The sequence below is a fragment of the Megalobrama amblycephala genome, linkage group LG14, assembly GCF_018812025.1.
Source record: "Megalobrama amblycephala isolate DHTTF-2021 linkage group LG14, ASM1881202v1, whole genome shotgun sequence".
NCBI classification, from domain to species: domain Eukaryota; kingdom Metazoa; phylum Chordata; class Actinopteri; order Cypriniformes; family Xenocyprididae; genus Megalobrama; species Megalobrama amblycephala.
In genome coordinates, this window is record NC_063057.1 from 8691101 (window position 1) to 8713934 (window position 22834).

General features: G+C 36.8%; 1 protein-coding gene across 1 annotated transcript in view; it reads left to right on the top strand.

Moving 5' to 3' along the window:
• The first annotated feature begins 1565 nt into the window (after positions 1-1565).
• stab2 (stabilin 2) overlaps positions 1566-22834 on the top strand; it is a 36483-nt gene continuing 15214 nt past the window's right edge. Inside the window, exons 1-40 of the mRNA XM_048157384.1 lie at positions 1566-1821; positions 2538-2665; positions 3311-3417; positions 6646-6731; positions 6807-6873; positions 6966-7061; positions 7376-7498; positions 8838-9034; positions 9137-9267; positions 9360-9493; positions 11106-11188; positions 11273-11416; positions 11649-11792; positions 11924-11986; positions 12419-12535; positions 12626-12679; positions 12771-12851; positions 13232-13384; positions 15888-15947; positions 16140-16235; positions 16359-16445; positions 16525-16636; positions 16723-16900; positions 17709-17802; positions 17880-18038; positions 18116-18211; positions 18308-18403; positions 18588-18635; positions 19263-19399; positions 19500-19608; positions 19724-19801; positions 20037-20126; positions 20205-20312; positions 20417-20548; positions 20636-20764; positions 20844-20906; positions 21580-21675; positions 21799-21994; positions 22077-22172; positions 22305-22350. Coding sequence (XP_048013341.1) covers positions 1735-1821; positions 2538-2665; positions 3311-3417; positions 6646-6731; positions 6807-6873; positions 6966-7061; positions 7376-7498; positions 8838-9034; positions 9137-9267; positions 9360-9493; positions 11106-11188; positions 11273-11416; positions 11649-11792; positions 11924-11986; positions 12419-12535; positions 12626-12679; positions 12771-12851; positions 13232-13384; positions 15888-15947; positions 16140-16235; positions 16359-16445; positions 16525-16636; positions 16723-16900; positions 17709-17802; positions 17880-18038; positions 18116-18211; positions 18308-18403; positions 18588-18635; positions 19263-19399; positions 19500-19608; positions 19724-19801; positions 20037-20126; positions 20205-20312; positions 20417-20548; positions 20636-20764; positions 20844-20906; positions 21580-21675; positions 21799-21994; positions 22077-22172; positions 22305-22350 — 4301 coding nt within the window. The 5' untranslated portion in view covers positions 1566-1734. The remainder of the gene's footprint in view (positions 1822-2537; positions 2666-3310; positions 3418-6645; positions 6732-6806; positions 6874-6965; positions 7062-7375; positions 7499-8837; positions 9035-9136; positions 9268-9359; positions 9494-11105; positions 11189-11272; positions 11417-11648; positions 11793-11923; positions 11987-12418; positions 12536-12625; positions 12680-12770; positions 12852-13231; positions 13385-15887; positions 15948-16139; positions 16236-16358; positions 16446-16524; positions 16637-16722; positions 16901-17708; positions 17803-17879; positions 18039-18115; positions 18212-18307; positions 18404-18587; positions 18636-19262; positions 19400-19499; positions 19609-19723; positions 19802-20036; positions 20127-20204; positions 20313-20416; positions 20549-20635; positions 20765-20843; positions 20907-21579; positions 21676-21798; positions 21995-22076; positions 22173-22304; positions 22351-22834) is intronic.

Consider the following 22834-nt stretch of genomic DNA (forward strand, 5'->3'; position numbering starts at 1 on the left):
TATAGAATCCATCATACCATGTATCTGAACAAGATGTCCAGGACCTCCAGCAGAAAAATAGGCCCACAACATTAAAGATCCAGCAGTATATTTAACCGTGGGCATGGGGTACTTTTTATCCATGTGTGCACCAAACCCATCTGGTGGGTTTGCTGCCAAAAAGCTCATTTTTAGTTTCATCTGACCATAGAAGCCGGTCCCGTTTGAAGTTCCAGTCTTGACTGACAACTGAATATGCTGGAGATTGTTTCTGGATGAGAGCAGAGGATTTTTCTTGAAACCCTCCCGAACATCTTGTGGGGATGTAGGTGTTGTTTGATAATTCTTTTTAGGCTTTCTGAGACTCAAGACTCAACTAATCTCTGCAATTCTCCAGCTGTGATCCTTGGAGAGTCTTTGTCCACTCAAACTTTCCTCCTCACTTCACATTAGGACGATTTAGACACACGTCCTCTTCCAGGCAGATTTGTAACATCTTTAGTTGATTGGAACTTCTTAATTGTTGCCCTGATAGTGGAAATGGGGATTTTCAATGTTTTAGGTATTTTCTTACAGCCACTTTCTATTTTGTGAAGCCCAACAATCTTTTGCTGCACATCAGAACTATATTCTTTGGTTTTACTCATTGTGATGAATGATTACAGGAATTTGGCATTTGTGTTTCCTCATGTTTATATTCCTGTGGAACAGGAAGTCATGGCTGGGCAATTTCATGCTCCTAGTTACCCTGGTGTGCTAAAAAAAATTTAAATATGAATGGGAATATACTTCAGAGATAATTTACTCATAAGAATTTCTCGGGGTGCCAATAATTGTGGCAAACATGTATTGGAGAAAAACATTTATTTCATAATGTGAGTTTCCCCCCATTTTCAACTGTTTTCCTTCAATGAAAGGTTAGGATTTTGTGAATTTTTTGAATCAAAGATCAAAAACTATATATAAAATAGTTTTGTTTCTTGTTTTAAAAATATATATATATATATATAAATAGGTAATAAAATATATTAAAATAGTTATATGTATATATATATATATATATATATATATATATATATATATATATATATATATATATACACACACAAAATGCAGTCTTAATATCCTATGTGATTTTACTTCACAGGCAAAGTTGCTTACTATAAATTAATACTATTGGTGAAATCTAATCATTTATAGGTAAATAAAAAATGCCAAAGAAATCCTCAAAAAACTGCATAAATATAATATAATATTTTATTATAATGAATTGATATAAGATTTCTGGAACCAAAAAAAAGTTCAATTTTCATGCTTCAGGTCACACCCAGGATAAAATGCTTTGTAACCTGGAAATGAAAAGTATGAAGGTTAAGAATGCGTATATAATTGTTCTGAAAAACAATAAAAAAAAATAAAATAAAAAAAAACTGAAATATGCTTTTTATTTGCTGTGCACTTGTCATCTGAACACAACATCATGTATAATCTTTTGTCTGTTTAATGTCTTTTTCTGGTGTACAGGTTAATGAAAGTGTAAAGGGTTTATATGTAATGTGAAATGGATTTAGGTTTGTGTCTGAAATTTTAGGGGAAGGTGTCGCCCTCTGACTCTCATGTTGATGTGGTACAGGAAAGAGAGAGAGAAAGGAACTGTTGAAAAGGCAGAAGGCCAACTTGTGTGGCCACAGTCTGGCGAAGGACCTCAGAGAGCCAGAAAGAAAGAGTGAGCGAGAAATAGAAAGTATTATTGCCATGAAGCTTATCTTAAACTCAATCTGTGGAGGTTTGATCCTACTGCTGTGGACTGAGATACTCGGGGAGACTGGTGCAACACCACAGGTGAGATTCACACACATACTCGTGCAGCATGCATATAATATGGGTGTTTAAATGTGACATTAGATTGATTGTAAAAATTTTTCAACAAATATTTTTCAACATCAAGTATTTTGAACAGGAAATATAATTTGCAGTTAGTAGATAGAGCAGCTTGTTTTGGTCTGCTTCCTGTTGTGCAATTTGTACTGATATGCTTTCCAAGGTTAATCAGTAGAAATCTGGGGAATATCACAGCTCGCTTTACTTCCGTTCACTGTTTACATAGAGGCCTATATATACCAGGCAGTTTGCAAGGATACTTTCTCTATATTTAGTAAGAGAATGTTTACATTTCTGTGCTTGCAGTTGAAAAAAATGTGGTTAATGTAGTGCTTGAAGATACGTGAATTATATAAGCAGTTCCTGAGTTTGAAATTCCCTGATTTGACATGTATCGTTTGACATGCCCCGTGGAATGCTGGGTAAAATAATCCTGAGAATGTCACTGGCCAGCTGTAAAGTCATGAACGAATCAGGTAAATCTCCTTGGAAAATCCGTGACAGGTGTTAAGATCCAGTGTGTTTTCCAACTCTATTGTTTTTTTTTTTTTTTAAAACACATGATATGCCATATGAACATTTGCCTTTCTGTAAGAGTCAGCGCTGAACACTCTCTTTTTTGCTGTGAAAACTAATATTCTATGTGTGTGTGTGTGTGTGTGTGTGTGTGTGGTCAGAACCGTTGTGATCAGAACATCCAGGTGGTGACTAAAGGGAAGTGTCATTCCTGCTCGATAACGTCTTTGGTGAATTGTCCCATTGGCTACACCAAGAAACCACCAGGGAAAAGCACAAAAGACTGCAGGTACAGTACACAGTGTGTTTCAGTCATGACAGCGTGTAATGTATATGCTTGATTTTGGAGGATTAGATCTGCTTTGCTGCTGAGCAAATACAAGAATTTGTTCAGCTTAGTTAAAATATCATACATAAAAGACATGCTGCTGCAAGAATATATTAAAACCCCTGTAGCAGATCTCTACAGGTGGCACTGGGGAGGAGGAGGGGTAAACAGAAGTTTTCATAATCGCACAGCACTGCAATTGCTGGCTAGGGTATGAAATATATGGTTAATGAACAAAAACTAAGTGTAATTATCTCAGTATAAAAAACTTCTTATAAAGCAACTTCTTATAGTTTTTATATGTTGGGCAGGTCTTGATTTTGTATGTTGGTAATTGATTGGATTGTTAGATTGTAAAGGAGTAAAAAGACTTTGAATTATCCAGATTTTTTTATTGTAATCATAATTTTTAAATGTAATTCATTTGTAATTGTAAAGATTTTTAATGTAAGTCTCTTATGCTTACCAAAGCTGCATTTTAAAAATAAAAATACAGTAAAAACAGTAATATTGGAAAATACATTTTTGCGCATAAACAAAAGGTTATGCTATATAGCATGAATACAGAGCCAATAATTGCACAATAATTTCTCTATATGTGTCTAGGTATGAAATCACATCTGGTTTGTCTGTTGCGGGCTGTTGGTATGAGTGCTACAAAGACACGGTGGAACCCCGGTGCTGTCCAGGTTACTGGGGCAATGACTGCATTGGTGAGTTTTGAGTTTCACTGCAAGTGGTTGTTTGTGTAGAACTGTGTTCGAAGTCTGTTCCGTAGAAGACCTATGACGTCAATAACCAGATAAATGTGGCCCAAAAGCGAATGTTATGTTCTTATCTGATTATCTAACACATTTTAAATGGCATTTGGTATTTCCGTCATTCTGTGAGGGAAGATACACTGAGGGAATATTTTGATCGGAAGAGTTGGACAGGAACTTAATGTGACCGCAAATCTGAAACGCAAATAAGGGGAAGCATGGATCCTCTTGGAAAAAGAAGTAGAAAAACATCATTTTAATATTATCATTCCTGAAGGAATGCTAATAGAATTTCTATCAGTAATTAATACATTTTTTAATGACGATTCTTAATAATTCTGTCAAAACCAATCCCAAGGGATTGTAATGAGATAATATGATCATTAAAAGCCACCATCCTCTAAAAATAAAATATGATCCAACTGGATAAACTGAACTTCCAGAAGAAATAAACTAGGGAGTCGGAATTTTTGTTTATCCAGCAGGATCTAATGTGACTTCTTATTTTATCCCAATAAGATCCTTTAGGATCGCTTCCAAATTACGAAAGGAATTCTATTAGCTTTCTTTTTGGAATTTTTGACTAGGGATATAAATCCTATATGCATGAATGTGACCTTCTACAGTTGTTGATATTTTGGAGGCACACTTTATCCATTTTTAACATTTTATGTGATTATGAGACCATGACGGTCTTGTTTCTCACAGTTGTTTTTCCTGTGGGAGCTGTACATCCATTACATATAAACTGTCATGTGACATATTATTGTGTGTCTTGTCACACACTATGAGAGGAAGTTTTGAGTCGCTGTGGAACAAGGGATTTGTGTACTTCCTTCCCTCTGAGAGGGATATGCCAGATCTGTGCCTCCGTACAGCTGGAATGTGCTGACCAACAGGCTGTGGAGGTCTCATTTCCAGCATTTCCTCTCCCTGTCAGCACTCACACAGATCCCACTATGAGTTCGCTGAGTCAAGCACTTAAGTTAACGTCTGTTGTCTTGGTTTCTTTGGTCTCTTTTCAGCAGAACTTCCTGCATTGTTCTTTAAGAGTTAAATGATTTGACCTTTGCGTCTATGAGACGGGTCAGCATTATGAAAGCTTAGTAAAGCATTATGAGAGGAAATGCATTTTTTTTTTTTTTTCCTGTATCTGATTTCATATTTAACAAATCCAAAACTAGATTGCCCAACAATCTGAATAGCAGAAAGCAACAGTTTTCTGGAGATGTATAGTCACTGTTTTGAACTTGTTTATTTGAAATTGGTACTTGGATCCACTAACACAGTCTCATGGCAATTTGTAACTACATTATGTTTTGGCAAATTGGTGTGAATTTTTACAATTTCATTTGTATGATTTCATTTAATCTGCTTTCTCCCAAGTAGATTTAGGGGAGGACCTTTATGCATGCGTATTTTCTTTCTAAAATCATACATTAACAGTGTACGAATTCATACAAAATTATCACCTTGTAAAATAGTTACGATTTCCTGTGGGATTAGGTTGGATCTATCTACAATTCCTCAAAATTACTGTTAACAAATAGGACTTTTGTAAAGTGTTACCAATTTTTCTTCACAGTAAGTGCAGAAAATGTGAAGAATGTGCAGAAAGTTTGCCTGATCATGAGTAACTGTCTGCATATGCTGCTAGCGTGATTTTTATTTGTGGTGAAACGTCTGTGCCCGGTGTGTCTATGTGTGTGTGATTTGCCGGGAAGGATTTTGAAGGGATTTTGTCAGGATTATGTGGCCAAACTGACAATGGCGGGAAGGAAAAGAAGAGTGAGGGTCAGTGGAAGAGACGAGGGGCTGTTTGAAGAACAGAGGAACTCTGCTAACTCATATCCTCTTGCAGAGACCCTACCACCCCAAACCCACTGAACCCAGATCAGTCCTAGAAAACTGAACTCAAACTGAACGCAGAATAGTCATAGCAAACATTTGCACCCAAATCAGTCTCACGCAAACTTATTGATCTCAAATCAGCCTCAACAAAGCTCTAAGATTAACTACATAATAATAATAATACTTCTATGGCATTTATTAATCTAAGTTAATGTCAAGGACAACTGTGAACACTGTGAACAACATTAACAAACAACGAACAATTGTATTTTTATTTACTAACATTAACTTCGGTTAATACTGCTGTAAAAATATACTTCTCATAGTTTATTCATGTTAATTAATGTTAAAGGCACAATATGTAATTTTTTTACCGCTAGAGGTCATTTATTCAAAACGGGTGTAGCGTGATAATACAGCCAGTGAAAAAGAATCCGATGAGACTTGGGCAGAAATCCTATTCATGGATGAGCTAATGTATTAAAGATTTATTAACATTTCTCTAGTATGAAGCAGGGTGTAGCTGAAAGTCGTTGTAGGGGAACGAGGCCGCTGGAGCGATTGCTAATGAGAGACAAGAGTGAGTTACTATGCCACAGATGAGCGCTTCCGCTTCTTCCGGTCAATCGTATGTGGGGTAAAGCAGCGCTGCTTATCATATTAGATACATTTGTGTGTTGAAAGTTGTTGTAATGTTATTCTGTGTGTTCGCTCGGCGGCTCCTATGAGACACTTGTTGCACACTGCAGTAAGCTAGATGGATATTAGGCATGGTAAAACATGGTACTCGCTGTAATTTAAGAAAACAAGATTTAAACAATAAGACTTACTTTGTTGAGCTATATAACAATGATTCGTTTTCTGTTGATGAATATATCCAAACAGTTGCTCACCTGTCTAATAAAACACATAATATAAATAAATAGAAAGCATCGTTGGTGTTTCCATGGTTTCTACAAAATAAAACTGGAAATCAGGGGAGAACGCTGGTATGATGTAATTGATATGTGACGCATGGTCCATGTCCTGGTTAAAATTGCTTATTTCTCTGGATTTAAACATTCTTGGAAACATTTGGGATAATGTAAGTACACAAGTCAACGAAATATATAACATTGTTCTAGTGACACTTTATTGACTTACTTTCATGCATTCCCTGGGAATCAAAATACATGATCTATGAGTTGTTATTGCCATGCTCAACTGATCAATGTGTGATTGATATCTCCAAGTTGGCCATTTTATCTGATTGAAACTGAAAGTTTAAGAGATATCTTCACTTTAAATGTCTTATAATATAATTAGAGGCATCCTTTATTCTTTCAATAGAGTGTCCAGGATCAGCGGCGACCCCATGCAACAATAATGGAGTCTGCTCTGATGGTATAGGGGGCAATGGGACTTGCACATGCGCAGTAAGTTTCATTTCCTTTTCTTGCTCTGTCTGAATCAAGCAGACTGTTGTTGTGATTTTTTGGGTGCTTTTGCAGCCAGGGTTTAGAGGAACAGCTTGCGAGGAGTGTAAAGCAAACTTATATGGAACCAAGTGCAGTAATGGTAAGAAGCCTATTTTATTCTTTAGGAGGCTTAATTAATTTGGTTCTTGTTGGTGTTGAAACTGTGCCCTGACTGCTGCATGTGTTATTCAGTGTGTAGCTGCAAGAATGGCATATGTGACAGCGGCATGCAAGGCACAGGAGAATGCACATGTCTGTCTGGGTACACCGGCATAGAGTGCGACCGAGGTAAGATCTTGGATCATTATTGTGTTTGTATACGATACCCCTGTTGAAAAAACCAGCATATGCTGGTTATGTATGTTTTGAAGCATGGCTGCTGGTTTGAGCTGGTTTATGCTGGTCCTTAGTTGGTCATGAGATGTTTATAAGCTGGTCCTGAGCTGGAGCTTGTTACTTAGGATCAGGTTAGGACCAGCACTTGACCAGCTTCAGTGCCATGCTTCAAAACATACCTAACTAGCATATGCAGTTTTTTTCAACAGGGACATGTGACATTGGATATTAAAGCAGCATAAATTAATGTATTTTTTTCTTTTCAGAGCTCCCAGCATGTGCTGCTCTGCGGTGTGGGCCAGATTCTCGTTGTGTTGAGGACATGTCTACAGGGCAGCTTAATTGCAGGTGCAAACCTGGTTATCAAGGTGATGGAGTCCAATGTACATGTGAGTAATGATCAAGCTAATAAAGGTTTGTTAAAGCTAAGCTGACATTTGAAATGAATCTGTATGAGTTATACAACATATACCCAGACAACAACATAGTGTGGCCCAGATTCGGACCAGATGTGGGCCGGATCAGGGCCGACACTGTTTCTGTCAGGGAAAGATTTTTATAATGTTTTGAAAGTCTTTTATGCTTACTAAGGCTGCATTTATTTGATCAAAAATAAAGTAAAAACAATAACATTTTGTGAAATATTACTAATATAAACTTTTTTCTTTTTACTGTTTTAATATATTTCAAAATGTAATTTATTCTTGTGTTGGCAATCCTGAATTTTCAGCATCATTACTCCAGTCTTCAGTGTCACATGATCCTTCAGAATTCATTCTAATATGCTGATTTGGTGCTCAAAAAACATTTCTTATTATTATCATCAATGTTAAAAACAGTTGTGCTGCTTAATATTTTTGTGGAAACCATGATAAATTTTTTCAGTGGACTTTGATGAAAAGAACTTTCAAAAGAACAGCATTCATTTGAATTAGAATTTATTTCTACAACGTAAAAGTCTTCAGCAGTGTTGGGTTAAAGTTACTTTTAAGATTAATGCATTACAATATTGCGTTACTCCCTAAAAAAGTAACTAATTGTGCTACTTATTTACTTTTTAAGAAAAGTAATGTGTTACATTACTTTTGCGTTTCTTTTTCTCACCTGGGATAGGTTTGCATGTTTGTTTTTTAATAACAACAAAAAAAGTTCTATTTTTTTTTTGCAAATGTTAAGGCCCTTTCACACCAAAAGTTAAATGAATAAGCCTCAGGCTCAAAGGAAATGCATACTTGCGAGAACTACAATAACTATCATGTTTACACAGCACACAAAACACCTCTTCATTTACTTACAATTTCTCTCAACATTGAGACAGGAGAGCTGTCAGTTAATACATGTGAAAACAAGGTAACTTGTGTTACTTGTTTGAAAAATTGTAAATTTAAAAAGTAATGCTTTACTTTACTAGTTACTTGAAAAAGTAATCTGATTATGTAACTCAATTTACTTGTAATGCATTACCCCAACACTGGTCTTCACTGTTACTTTTACATGTATACACACACACTAAAGTTTATTTTGTCAACTTTTATTGGTCAACAGGCTACTAAAAGCAACAAAACTCTAAAATCTTTATATTATGCAGCAAACCGGCAATAAACACTATAAACCATATCAGGCCAGCATAGAAATGTATACTGTACTGGTTTAATCTGTTAATTTCAGCAGAGGAGGTTTGTGATCTCACAAAATCTATTGTTTTCCTTTGTCACATTGTCTATGCAGCAATTAACCCCTGTTTGAGAGGTGTATGCCATGCAAATGCAGCATGTGCGCATACTGGGCCGAACCAGCATGTCTGCACGTGTACAGAAGGCTACAGTGGCGACGGCCGTGTCTGCATGCCCATCGACCCCTGCCAGACTAACCTGGGCAACTGCACATCTGGCTCTACGCGCTGTGTATATGACAGCCCTGGAAAGGTGTGTTTGTGTGTGTTCAAACACTGTAACAGACTTATCTGAGCAACTTAAATATACCGATTGCATTGATTATGGTTTGCACAATTCTGCTGTTTTCCACAGGCTCATTGTGAGTGTTTGGAGGGGTTTGAGAAGTTTGTGGAAGGGAAGGGCTGCAGTATAAAAGATATGTGCAAACCAGACTCTTGCCATAAATACGCCACCTGTGCCACAGTGGAACCAGGAACAGTTGAGTAGGTGACAATTTTCAATTGTTTGATTGATTTTTTTATTCACACTCTTTTTCACATATTCAAAACTATGCCTTCGATTGCAAACATTTCAGATGTAAGTGCCTTGACGGTTACCTTGGAAATGGAAAAATATGCTTTGGGAACATAATTCAGCAGTTGCAAGACTTGAATTCAAAGCCAGGAGGGGAGTGGAAGGGTCAGCTCTCCAGTGCTATCACACTATTCAGTGAGTGAATTATTAGGTTTTCACCATTTTTAAAGATATTAGGTGTGTTTGACTTCATTCAGCATTGCGCATTCCAATCATCATCTGAATTGTATCATGTATGCCGGTTAGAAGTTTTGTCCGACTTGAGATGTCACTCATGCCATGTCACTTGGACGTATCCGATCAAAGTATCGCAAGAGCAAATGAAGAGCAGTCAGCTGGCTCAATCAGCACAGCTTCTTCAGAGTAGCTGCACAAGCTCCAATGACAACACAGCTGTTTCACGATTGGCTGTGTTGCATGTTTATTCTGTGTTTTTATGTGTCATGTTTATCGAAATAAAACTGATAAAACATATATACCCCATTTTATTGGTTTTTAAATACTACCATAGGCTTATGTAGAACTTTATTCTTGTATATACATATTTGGGCATTTGAGAAACACTGCATGAATGCCATTGCATTAGATAATAAAATATGAATCAAAGTGGGATTAATTTGGAAGACAGACAGCACAAACACACTGTTTAAGCATCTAATCTGCTTCATCTGTAATAAAGTATGCAAACACCCCCAGTTTCACAGACAAGGCTTAAGCCTAGTCCCAGACAAAAATGTAAATTTGAACCGTTTTAACTGAAAGCAACTTGTACTGACATGTCAGTGCCATGCTTGTTCCACCACTGTAAAAAATAAGGTAATTGCAACTTTATCTCACAATTCCGACTTTTTTCGCAATTATGACTTTTTTCTCAAAATTGCATGATATAAACTCACAATTTCGAGTTATAAAGTCAGAATTGTGTGCTATAAACTTGAAATTGTTATAGTATCGCAATTGACTTTTTTTCTCACAATTGCGAGTTTATATCGCAATTCTGACTTTTTTCTCAGAATTGTGTGATATAAACTCACAATTTCGAGTTATAAAGTCAGAATTGTGTGATATAAACTGGCAAGTATAAATTATAAAAGTATAAACTAAACTTTTTTCTCACAATTGCGAGTTTATATCTCGCATTTCTGGCTTTATAGCAAATTCTGGCTTTATAATAAAGTCAGAATTGTGAGTTATAAAGTCAGAATTGTGAGATATAAACTCACATTTCAGAGAAAAAAAGTAAGAATTGTGAGAAAAAAGTCAGAAATGCAAGTTTATGTTTCACAATTCTCACTTTATTTCTCTCAAATGCGAGTTTATATCCCAAAATTGTGTATAACTCACAATTCTGACTTTATTTCTCACAATTGTGAATGTATATCTCGCATTTGCGAGTTTATACAGTATCTCACAAATCTGAGAAAAGAAGTCAGAATTGCGAGATGTAAACGCAATTGTGGGGAGGAAAAGTCTCGCAATTACCTTTTTTATTTTTTATTTAGTGGCGCAAACAAGCTTCTATAGTCTCAATATGCACACCAGTAATTTTTTTTCTAAGGCATGTTTATAAAAGCTACTTAAATATCCTAATTGAACTAAAGCCTACAGTAATCCTGGCATAATCTAAGACCCGTCTGTGAAACCAGGCCCCAGAGTATCAACATTACCTGAAATGTTGCTTGGGATAAATACAAATAGACAAAAGAGGTTGACATATATAATGCTAAATTTATTTCTGCTGTTTCAGATAAAGTCATGTTGTGGCCCCTGACCTCCCTTGGACCGTTTACTGTATTCGTGCCAGTGAACAAGGCTTTTAAGGGCACATCTGTGAGTTAGACAACACAAATACCCACATATGACACATCTATCTAATACATTCAAACAAATGCTAAAAGCGTGCTTCTGTTTCAGGTGAAAACCCTGCTAGCTAACGAGATGAGAGCTCGCTATCTTGTTAAGCTGCACATGGTTGCGGGAGAGGTGAATTCTGACTCTCTGAAGAAGGGAATCCTCGTCTATACTCTGACCGGCATGGCTGCCGAATCAATGACAGATGTAGGTGATTGAATGCAGATCGTGTGTGCATGTCCCAGTTGTTTTCAAGGATGTACAAATGCAAGATACAATCATATCCTGTTTCTTTCCTGAACTCTTTCCTGCTCAGATCTGTTTATGTTTCACTGTGTGTGTGTGTGTGTGTGTGTGTGTGTGTGTGTGCGTGTGTGTGTATTATGATGATAGAGAATCATTAGATTGTGTCTGAAACTGGCAAACTTTTATTATAAAGGCAGAGCAGGTGAAAATCCGTCTCCATGGTAGCCGTAAGAAAGGAACGCTTGTGGAGCCAGACATCGTTGCCTCGAATGGAATAATTCATTTGGTTGATAAGCTGATGGATGCAGTTCCTTCTACTGTGATAAGCGAGACAGAGGTTTGTGAAGATGAAGGATTTCTTGGAAATTTGTGTTACCTAAATGCCATATTCAGTGTATTACATGCAAATTGGTTGCAAAAAATGTTGTTTTTGTTAGGAGGGCCAATTTGTTTATCTCTTATTTTCAGGAAAACTTGTTGCAGATTCTCTCAAAAAATGGAAAGTTCTCTCAGTTTAAGTCTCTGCTTGAGGTAACAGAGTTTTAAACTATATTAAACTTTAAGACATTTAACTGTTTTGATCAAAAAATACAGTAAAAACAGAAATATTGTGAAATATTATTACAATTTAAAAAAGTGTGTGTATATATATATATATATATATATATATATATATATATATATATATATATATTAGAATATATATATATATATATATATATATATATATATATATATATATTAGAATATAATAAATTTCCCTTGGTGGCAAAGCTGCATTTTCATAAGCCATTACTCCAATCTTCAGTGCCACATGATCCTTCAGAACATTTCTTATTATTTTCAGTGTTGAAAACAGTTATACTGCTTAATATTTTTGTGAAAACTGTGATACTTTTTTTCAGGATTCTTTGTTTTGTTTTTGTTTAAATTCCTGACCTCTTTGTTATTTCTGTTTCTCAGAAAACCAACGTAGCAACTGTTTTAGAAGGAGATGGACCTTATACATTATTTGCTCCAACAAATATAGCCTTTACCTTCCTGAAGCCTGGCTATTTAGACTTTCTTACCTCTGAGGAGGTACAGTGCAAATATATCAGCTTTTTAATTATGTTCTGTCCAGTCACATAACCATCACTTTACATTTTCTTTTCATTTCTCCCAATTTAGGGTAAGACAAAGTTACTTGAACTGATGCGCAATCACATAGTGTCCTCTTCTCAGGTTTGTGTGTAGATGTGTGTGAATATATGTTTGTACAAATCCATTTCTAGATCATCATTGATTAGGTACTGTCTGTCATATCTATGCACAGCTGAGTGCCAGCTTCATCGTGTCGAACCCTCGTGCTGTGACCATGGCAGGCCAGGTCCTGACATTTAATGTGACGACTGCTGTGAGTGATAATCATTCATTAAATTCCGATGAAATACAAAATATTTGTTTCACATGTGCGTTGCTCAGACATACACCCAAATCCACACGTGTATTTAATGAAGTAATATTTCAGCACCATATTTAAGCACGTTTATTTCAGTGGCCATCAAAAGTGGTATTAATTTGGAAGACAGACAACACAAACACAGTTTAAGCAAAATAAATTTGTTGCAAAATAAAATTGTACTGTACTATTACTAAAGTTAAGCATGAATTTGAGAGTAAATTCGAGAGTAAATGACACCATACAGCCACTAAAAATGATGCTACTGAATATAATGCAATGAAATTTAATTGTGATTTATTGTATTATAAAACCACTGGTTCTATCACATATAGGGGCAGATCCTGGTCAATGGGGAATCGGTGCTGGAACTGGACGTTGAAGCAAAGAACGGCCGTCTTCATTCACTGGAGGGGCTTCTGATTCCTCCGTCCATAGAGCCCATCCTACCTCACAGGTGTGACACCAAAGAAACCAATATTTATAAGGTAAGCTGTATCTCCACTTGTGTTGACCAACCATAGCTGTTTAGCTGTAGATACAGATACACCTTTCTGTCTTAAAGGTATTTCTATGTCAAAAAACCACCTACTGTCCCAGTTTTAACTGAGAATAAACCATTCAAATATTGACTTGCTGTAATGTGGTGGTGCTACCTGAACAATGCCAGAGGGGGGCAGTGTTTAAGAAACCTGTAAGGAAACAACAGAAATTACACACTTCGGGCCCTGTCATACACCCGGCGCAATGCGACGCCAGGCATGATGCAAGTGTTTTTTGCTAGTTTCAGCCCGACACAATTATCATTTTCACGTCCAGCGCCCACGTTGTTTAAATAACAAATGCAATCACGGCCATCTGTTCGCCCATGGGCGTGCTGGTCTGAAAACGAGGTGTGTTTAGGTGCATTGTTGGCTTGTTGCTATTTTGAGGCAACTGAAAATGACTGTGTCATTGACCAACAAAAACCTGGTCTAAAGTCAATGGCGCAGTATTATTATTATTTTTTGTTATTTAAAGATGGCGTTAGTAATACAACTATAGGCAGGTGCACAAGGCGCGAACACTCTGCTTGTTACACACACAGGAACACACAACAGCACACAAACATGCCAAAAGGATTACAATGTAAAAGATTATTATTGTGTACATAAAGATAAAAATGCCTACATGTCATAATAGATAGTCATTGCATGTATCAGAATAACTTATTTGCAGTAATGATGAATGAAATTGGCTAATTATTTGACCAATCGTGGCAATACACACGTGTATTTAAACTGACTCGTCAGGATGAGGATGTCTAGTATATTCCGCCATGTTAATAGCAATCTGCCATGGTGCAAGTGCACCTGGCTTTAAAGGGAATGGAAGTTGACACTTTGATTGGTTTATTGTATGTTACGCTCAAAACACACCCATGACTCATTAAGAGACTAGGTACAACCCTTTTGTACAATTTTTTCCGTTGTTAAAGTAGCAAAAGTGGATTCGGACACGCCATAAATGCACCTGCGCCATGTGCTTTAGGCCATGCACTTAGATCATTAAAATAGGACCCAATATCTTTAAAGGTGCCCTAGAATTAAAAATTGAATTTATATTGGCATAGTTAAATACCAAGAGTTCAGTACATGGAAAAGACATACAGTGAGTTTCAAACTCCATTGTTTCCTCCTTCTTATATAAATCTCACTTGTTTAAAAGACCTCCGAAGAACAGGCGAATCTCAACATAACACCGACTGTTACGTAACAGTCGGGGTGTACGCCCCCAATATTTGCATATGCCAGCCCATGATTGAGGCATTACACAAGGGGAGTTAGTATTACACAAGGGCAGAACGTCGGGATGTGCACTGCTGAATAATCAGACTAGGTAAGCAAGCAAGGAAAACAGCGAAAAATGGCAGATGGAGCAATAATAACTGACATGATCCATGATATCATGATATTTTTATCTATATAGATAAAAATATCTATAGATCTATAAAGATCTATAAAGATATTTTGTCTTTCTAAATGTTTCGTTAGCATGTTGCTAATGTACTGTTAAATGTGGTTAAAGTTACCATCGTTTCTTACTGTATTCACGGAGACCAGAGCCGTCGCTATTTTCATTTTTAAACACTTGCAGTCTGTATAATTCATAAACACAACTTCATTCTTTATAAATCTCTCTAACAGTGTGTAATGTTAGCCGTTAGCCACAGACCATAGCCTCAAACTCATTCAATATCAAATGTAAACACCCAAATAAATACAATACTCACATAATCCGATGCATGCATTCAGTATGCATGATGAACACTTTGTAAAGATCCATTTTGAGGGTTATATTAGCTGTGTAAACTTTGTTTATGCTGTGATAGAGTCGAGAGCTCGGGAGGAGGCGGAGAGCGCAAGCATTTAAAGGGACCGCAACCTGAAATCGGCTCATTTCTAATTATGCCCCAAAATAGGCAGTTAAAAAAATTAATTTAAAAAAATCTATGGGGTATTTTGAGCTGAAACTTCACAGACACATTCAGGGGATACCTTAGACTTATATTACATCTTTTAAAAAAAAGTTCTAGGGCACCTTTAAAGTTGTTTATTGTATTTATACATACAATAGATATGCCATTCATTTTCAAGAAGTGATTGGCTGCATCCGAAATCGCATACTTCCCTACTATATAGTATGCGAAAAACATTATGTGACGAGTAGTATGTCCGAATTCACGGTATTCATAAAAGAGTAGGCAAAAAGTATCCGGATGACCTACTTCTTCTGGTGAGATTCTGTAGTGTGCATACAATGTACAATGACAACTTGGTGAATGTAGTAGTGTCTGAATTACATTTATACTACATAGAACATACTTTTTAATGGTCGTGAAGCAATTACTTATTCAAATTAAGTACCTATTCAGAGAGTATTGAATTTTGTACGCAGCCCTAGTTACCAAACTGACACGAGAGGGTATGTTTTCTCTTCTGTTTATCACAGGGTCCATGTGTTAGCTGTACACTTGTCTCCAGATCTACCTGTCCAACTGGTGAATCACTGGTAACCTGTTCAGCAATGACCATTAGTGCATGCTATAATTTAATACAGTAAAGCTAAAAAATAAGTTAAATAAAACCTTGCTACCTTTTAGTCTCACTAGAGCTTTGTATCAGGCTGGTGTTAAATTAAAGTGAAATTGTACACAAATTTTTTTTTGTTTTTGTCTCTCCTTTTTTGACTCCTCATACTCAGGATGTTTTCTCCAGAGGCTGTGTGTTCAGAAAGGATTCCTTTGGCATGAGCATACCAACCCTTGGCTGTAACCTCTTCTGCAATGAAACAAAGACTGTGAGTATTTGTTTCTCTATATTTAATATATTCAAACCAGAGCATGTGACAGGGTTTGCAACTCCATCTAGTTTTGCTGGTCAATCTGATCCGATCAAATAAGCCATTATTTGTCTTGACCAGACCCCTCGCTGCTGTAAAGGTTTTTTTGGACCGGACTGTTCCCCATGCCCAGGTGGCTACACCGCCCCCTGTTCCTCTCATGGGAAGGTAAACCCCACGCACATACACTCATACTGTACAGTTCAGCATTTTTCAGGTGTCATAACTGTATTTTCATTTGTTGTAGTGCTCAGATGGCATCAATGGAAATGGCACGTGCCAGTGTGAGCCCAATTTCAAAGGATCACGCTGCCAATACTGTGCAGACTCTAACAAATATGGCCCATTTTGTGACAAAAGTATGAATTTATTTTATTGAACAGGGATTGGGAATACTCCAGATGTTTAGTAACAATGTTTTCTTTGCGTCCCTCCCTAACACCAGCTTGTGGATGCATACACGGTGTGTGTGATAACCATCCAGAGGCCAGCGGTAAATGTAAGCAGGGTTCCTGTAAAGACGGTTATACTGGAGAGTTCTGTGAGCAGCAGACCCAGTCATGCGGGCCCAACCAGCCCTGCCATGCCCACGCAAACTGTGTGTCCAATAATGGAGCGTTCACGTGAGTGTTCTACGTTCTTCCATGTTTAAGAGAGGGACAGACACAGAAATCACCTCTGCTGCATTTATTTATTAAATTTTATACTTTAGGCATAGAAATTTCATACTGGGGTTTGGAGACCGTTGGGGTCGAAGGGGGGCAAAATTTCAAATAAAAAAATATTTAAAAAATGTACAAAAGAAAATGCTTTAGACCAATATTTAGTGTTTTAATCTGATATTTAAGTGCTATACAAATAAATTAATAATAATAATGATTATTATTATTACTATTATTATTATTATGGCCAGAGTTAATTTTTAATATTACACTGTTTGTTTGTTTTTTGACTGTCTTTTAAAGAAAAAAAATATATATATAAAAAGTAAAAAAGAAAAAGTCGCTTTAGACCAACATTTACTGTGAAAAGTTACATACATAAGTTACATACAAATAAATTTGAATTAATTATTATTATGTTCAGATTTAATTATCTCATTTTTAAGATTACACTGTTTTTTACCCTTTTAAAGAAAAAAAAAACAATATTTAAAAAAGTAAAAAAAAAGATATACTGTATATATCTAAATTATTATCAATACCATTATTATTAGAATGTCCAGAATTAATAATTATTTATTTTTTTATTATCACACATATAAATGAGTCTTACATGTATAGCTTTTTTTTTTAATTGTAGGAAGGGAGTTCTTTACAAGGTGATCATATTTAGGGTTTTTTTGCTGCAAAAAAAAAACAAAAAAAAAGGATTTAAGAGAGGAAATGTCAGTAGTATATGGCTTATTCTTGTTGCATTGTTTTATTTTAGGTGTGTATGTAAGCCTGGTTACCAAGGGGATGGATACATGTGCATTGAGAGCGATCCGTGTGCTTTACCACATCGCGGAGGCTGCAGCGTCAACGTAAGTGGAATGGATCTGTGTGCTTGTGTATTATGTATCATTTCATGAATGATGTGTTTATTCTCGTTTACTCTCAGGCCAAATGCATAAAGACCGGTCCAGGTACACACACATGCCAGTGTCTGAGTGGCTGGAGGGAGGATGGAGATGAGTGCCAGGCCATCAATAACTGTCTGGATCCAACCAGAGGAGGGTGTCACCCCGATGCCACCTGTATATATGTGGGCCCAGGACAGGTGAGAGTAGTCGCTGTGATTCCCAAACCCCGTCTACCTGAATTCACATTATTTTTGATGATTGATATTCTCCCTAGAGTGATTGTGCTTGCAAAAGTGGTTACCATGGAAACGGGAAGCAATGCGAACCTGTCAATCAGTGTGTGGAACAGAAGGGTGGATGCCATTTCCTGGTCAGTGATTGAACAAATCATCACACACCTGCACACATCTTTACATGCAATGTATGCATGTCAGCTGCATTCTTTTGTCTTCCCATTTTCCCATAGGGCACCTGCAAGTTTCTGAGCCCAGGTGGATGGCAGTGTGTGTGTGAGGACGGCTACGATGGTGACGGAAAAATTTGTTATGGTACACTAGCACAGGTACCGTATGTGACTTTGTATGGTATGACTGTGTGATATTGTTGGATACTTTTTGATGTGGTTATGCAGAGGTCAGGCACAAATTTATATGCAATTTTTGAACTGCTAATACTTCAAAACAATATTTATATAACCTAATATCATAAGTTTTCTTATATTCTTCTGTTTCATTTTGTTTTTGTAGGAGGTGGCAACAAACCCAGATCTTCAAGAATTTAACCTCTGGATTGCTGTGAGTTTTAAATTTATTTATTTACTCTTTCTGCAGGTTACATCATACACCAGCAGGTGGCAACAATTGACTCTTTATTAGTGAGTCAATGAATCATTCACTTCTGTGAAAAAACACTGGTTGCATCTGAAATTGCATACTCTCTTCCTGAGTTAGGTACTTATTTTGAATAAGTACTTCGCTAGTGTTAAAAAAGTATGTTCTATATAGTGTGAATGTGTATAGTATGAATGTAATCCATACATACTACATTTGCCATGTTGTCACTGTCATGTGACCTACCAGCGTCAGTTGTGTCGCTTCACTGCAATTCACAAATCCTCTCCCATGGCCTCATGGGATAGTAAAGCGTCCACCATATGCAGACTTAAGAATCTCGCCGGAAGTAGTAGGTCATCCGAGTACTTTTGCCTACACTTTTATGTCTATATAGAAGGGAAGTATGCGATTTTTGTAGGCAACCACTGATTCATTCAGAACCTAAATGAGTGAGTCATTGAATCATTCACTCCTTTAATTTGTTTAACAACAATGATTCATTCAGTAATGTCAGTTTTTGGAGCAAAAATAGAGCAAACATGTATAAATGTTGTTTGGGTTCCTAATAAGTTCTGGAATATTCCATAGCGAGCAGATCTTTCTCAACTACTGTCGGAGGCAGAAAATTTCACGCTCTTTGTGCCATCGGCTCAAGCCACAGAGAAACTGAATAAAGACGACAAAGACTTCTGGATGACCCGTGGTAATCTTCCAAGTCTTGTAAAGTAAGTGTGGTCATGCAAACACATCAGCTAATTTGTCACATTGCAATGTCCTTCTTTCACTCCTTTAACTAGCAACAACTAGCTGTTTTTTCTCTCACAGAAATCACATAGTTTCTGGGATATTTGCTCTTGGAGATCTTTGTGCCTCCCCATCCCCACGACTGGTTTCCCTTTTAAAAAGGACACTTCCTGTTTCCTCAACCAATGAAGTGAGAGGGAAACATCTTATCTTTAACATTACCCCCAGTGGGATTTTGTCTGTCTTTGAACTCTGTTATGACATTTTGTTTATCATTCTGTGTTTTTCTCTCTCTTTTTATCAAGACAACCATAGTTGCAGGAGGAAAAATAACTTTTGGAGATATGGCAGCAAAGAATGGAGTTATACATCTTATTGACAAAGTAAGCCTGTGGAGTCTTTCAGTATTGTTCTCAAGTGCAATTTTGAGTCTTATTTACTACAAATTGCATACAAGTTGTTTAATTAAGTTGTCATGCAAAAAGTGTGTGGTTTCTCATTTTTATCCTAAATTTAAAATAAAGTCCAAACTTATTGAAGAAATGATTTTGTGTGAATATGCACACACAAATGCAGAACAAATTGATTGAAGAAATATGCCACTGTTGTTCTCTCCAGGTGTTGATCCCTGAGCGACAGATGAGTGAAGGTTTACTGGAGGTGTTGAGGCAGAGGTCTGATCTCTCTCTTTTCCGCAGCTCTCTCTTGGTGAGTGTCCAGTCTTGTAGGCTTGCCTCTTGGACTGTAGTGTTGTTTCTGAATTGTACTTATTTTGCATTTATCCAGAATCACAACCTGACTAAAGAAATGGAGGAGTCTACGGGCTTTACTGTGTTTGCTCCGACAGACAGCGCAATCCAAGAATACCTCAGAAGAACGGGCAAGGAGTCACTGGTATCATACAAACACACAAATATACAAAGCCTTAATGGTTATAAGTGGTGTGAAGTATATAGTATCTCATACTTGTGTCATGGATTTTGTGTGTGTGTTCCTAGGAGTTAAATGTGACCCAGTATCACATTATAATGAATGAGACTCTAAAAGATGGAGATTTGGTGGATGGACTATATAAAGATACTATGCTTGGCTTCTCGTACCAACTGGGAATTTTCCGGCAAGATAAGAAAGTAAGTAATGGCTAAATTATTTAAGTCAACCTGATACAGTAAATTAAATGTTCAGTCATGGATATATCTGGGATTTCTCTGTCATAGTTGCTTGTAAATGAGGCTGAGGTGAACGTGACCGATATAGAGACCAGTAAAGGGGTAATCCACACTCTGTCTGCTGTCCTGAGCATCCCCAACAACCGCTGTGACAGAGCTACCTACAAAATTTTCACGGTGAAATATCTATTTAACCTGCTCATTTTCTTCTTTATCCTTCAAGTGTGCATTTTAAATATGTATGTTGTGTCTGTAGGGACGCTGCATGGACTGTTTCCACCCTACTGAGAAACCTTGCCCTTCAGGAACAAAACGACTGGTGTGTGAACATAAAGTGGTGCTAAAATGCTTACGGCAGTATTTAATGTTAAGAGATGGTCATTTTCACTTTTATACCCAAACTTTAAAATAACAAATCTCTTATTTTAAAACTTCATTTATATTGTCTGATATCAGTTTGATTGGCATTTCAGTTTGAGACGTAATCAGTTTTGTAATTTTTATGTGAAATATTGATATTTTAGAAATTAATATTTTTATTTATTAAGTTCTGTTTAATAGATTTAACAAAACAGATTTTAATTCCCCTTGAAACCTGGTTTAAATCCCCTTTGTAGTGCACTATAGTGATGGCAAAAGTACCGACTTCGGTACCAAGTCGCTTCACCAAGCTTACACAGATACACACGGGAGCTTTTGAAAGCAGGCATCTATCAGCGGGTATATTAGGGATCCGCTGATAGATGCCTGCTTTCAAACACTCCCGTATGTATCTGTGTAACTACTCGGTGAAAAGTGTCAAAGATGTCTATTTTTGAAGCGTTGAGCATTGTAGCCAATCAGAAGTGATTAAGAATCTGCTCAACAGAGCTTAAAATGCTAGGGGCAAATTTCAAATTTCAGTACCGACACTACAGAAGTCGGTATTTTGACACCACTAGTGCACTAACTGGGTTGGGTAAAAATGATTCTTATTCATTGTTTATTCTCAGATGAGGCCAAAGAGAAGATGCATGTACAGTCGAGTGTATCATGAAGAGACACTGCTGACCATTGGATGTAAAGTTTCTTGTGAGAAAGTGAACATTGTATGTACATTATACATTAACTTTTCACATTTATTATTGCATATCCACAAGCGGCAGGAGCTTTTTGGAGTTCAGAAAGGAAAAAATGTATATAAATATAAAAGTTTCTCTCTCTATTCACAGGAAAGAAAGTGTTGTGCAGGGTATTATGGCGTCAACTGCGAGAAGTGTCCGGGGTCAGAAGGTCAGCCCTGCTTTGGCAATGGTGTGTGTGTAGATGGGATCAATGGAACAGGGGTCTGTCAGTGCAACCAAGGTTTTAACGGCACTGCATGCGACTCTTGCCAAGCTGGCAAATATGGAATTCACTGTGATCAAGGTATCGGATATTTAAAAGCTCATACTTGCACATACTCTGCATACTCTGTGAACAGTTATCTCATGCAATATGCACTATTTAGAGTGTAAGTGTGTCAACGGGCGCTGCAAAGACAATGTGGATGGAGACGGCAGCTGCACCTGTGATCTGGGCTGGAGAGGAATAAACTGTGCTTTTGGTATGATTCTCATCTGTCGCACTCATACATGCACTTGCCCAAAAAAGCATTTTGGATGCTTTTCACCATTAGAGTATATATAAATATATTGTAATCTGTAAATAAAAATGAAGATGTGTTAACTATTTTCAGCTATTACATCAGATATGTGCAAAGGAAAGTGCCACAGCAGTGCCAAGTAAGTTTGCTTTCAAAATACCCACTATAACAGTGGTTCTCAAACCTGTCCTAGAGTACTACTGCACATTTTGTATGTCTCCCTTGTCTATCGCACCTGATGCAACTCATGAGCTCATTAGTAGAGACTGCAAGATCTGAAATTAGTGTGTCAGATAAAGGGAAACATACAAAATGTGTAGTGCTGGGGTACTCCAGGACAGATTTGAGAACCACTGCACTATAATATGGTTAAGTTAAAACAATGTTATTTTGATGTACCTTGTAATAACATGTACAAACCATAGTGTAGGAATATGGTAATCATTCAGAACTACCATCACAAAAATGCCACAGCCCCAAAACATTATTGGCATTATATATATTATATTTCACTGTTTTACATTACATTTCTAAGAATTCAAGGAAACATATCATAAAGTCAATTTAAATAAAAAAAATAAAAAATAAAAAAAAAAAATCTTAAAAATTGGCATTGTGAAACT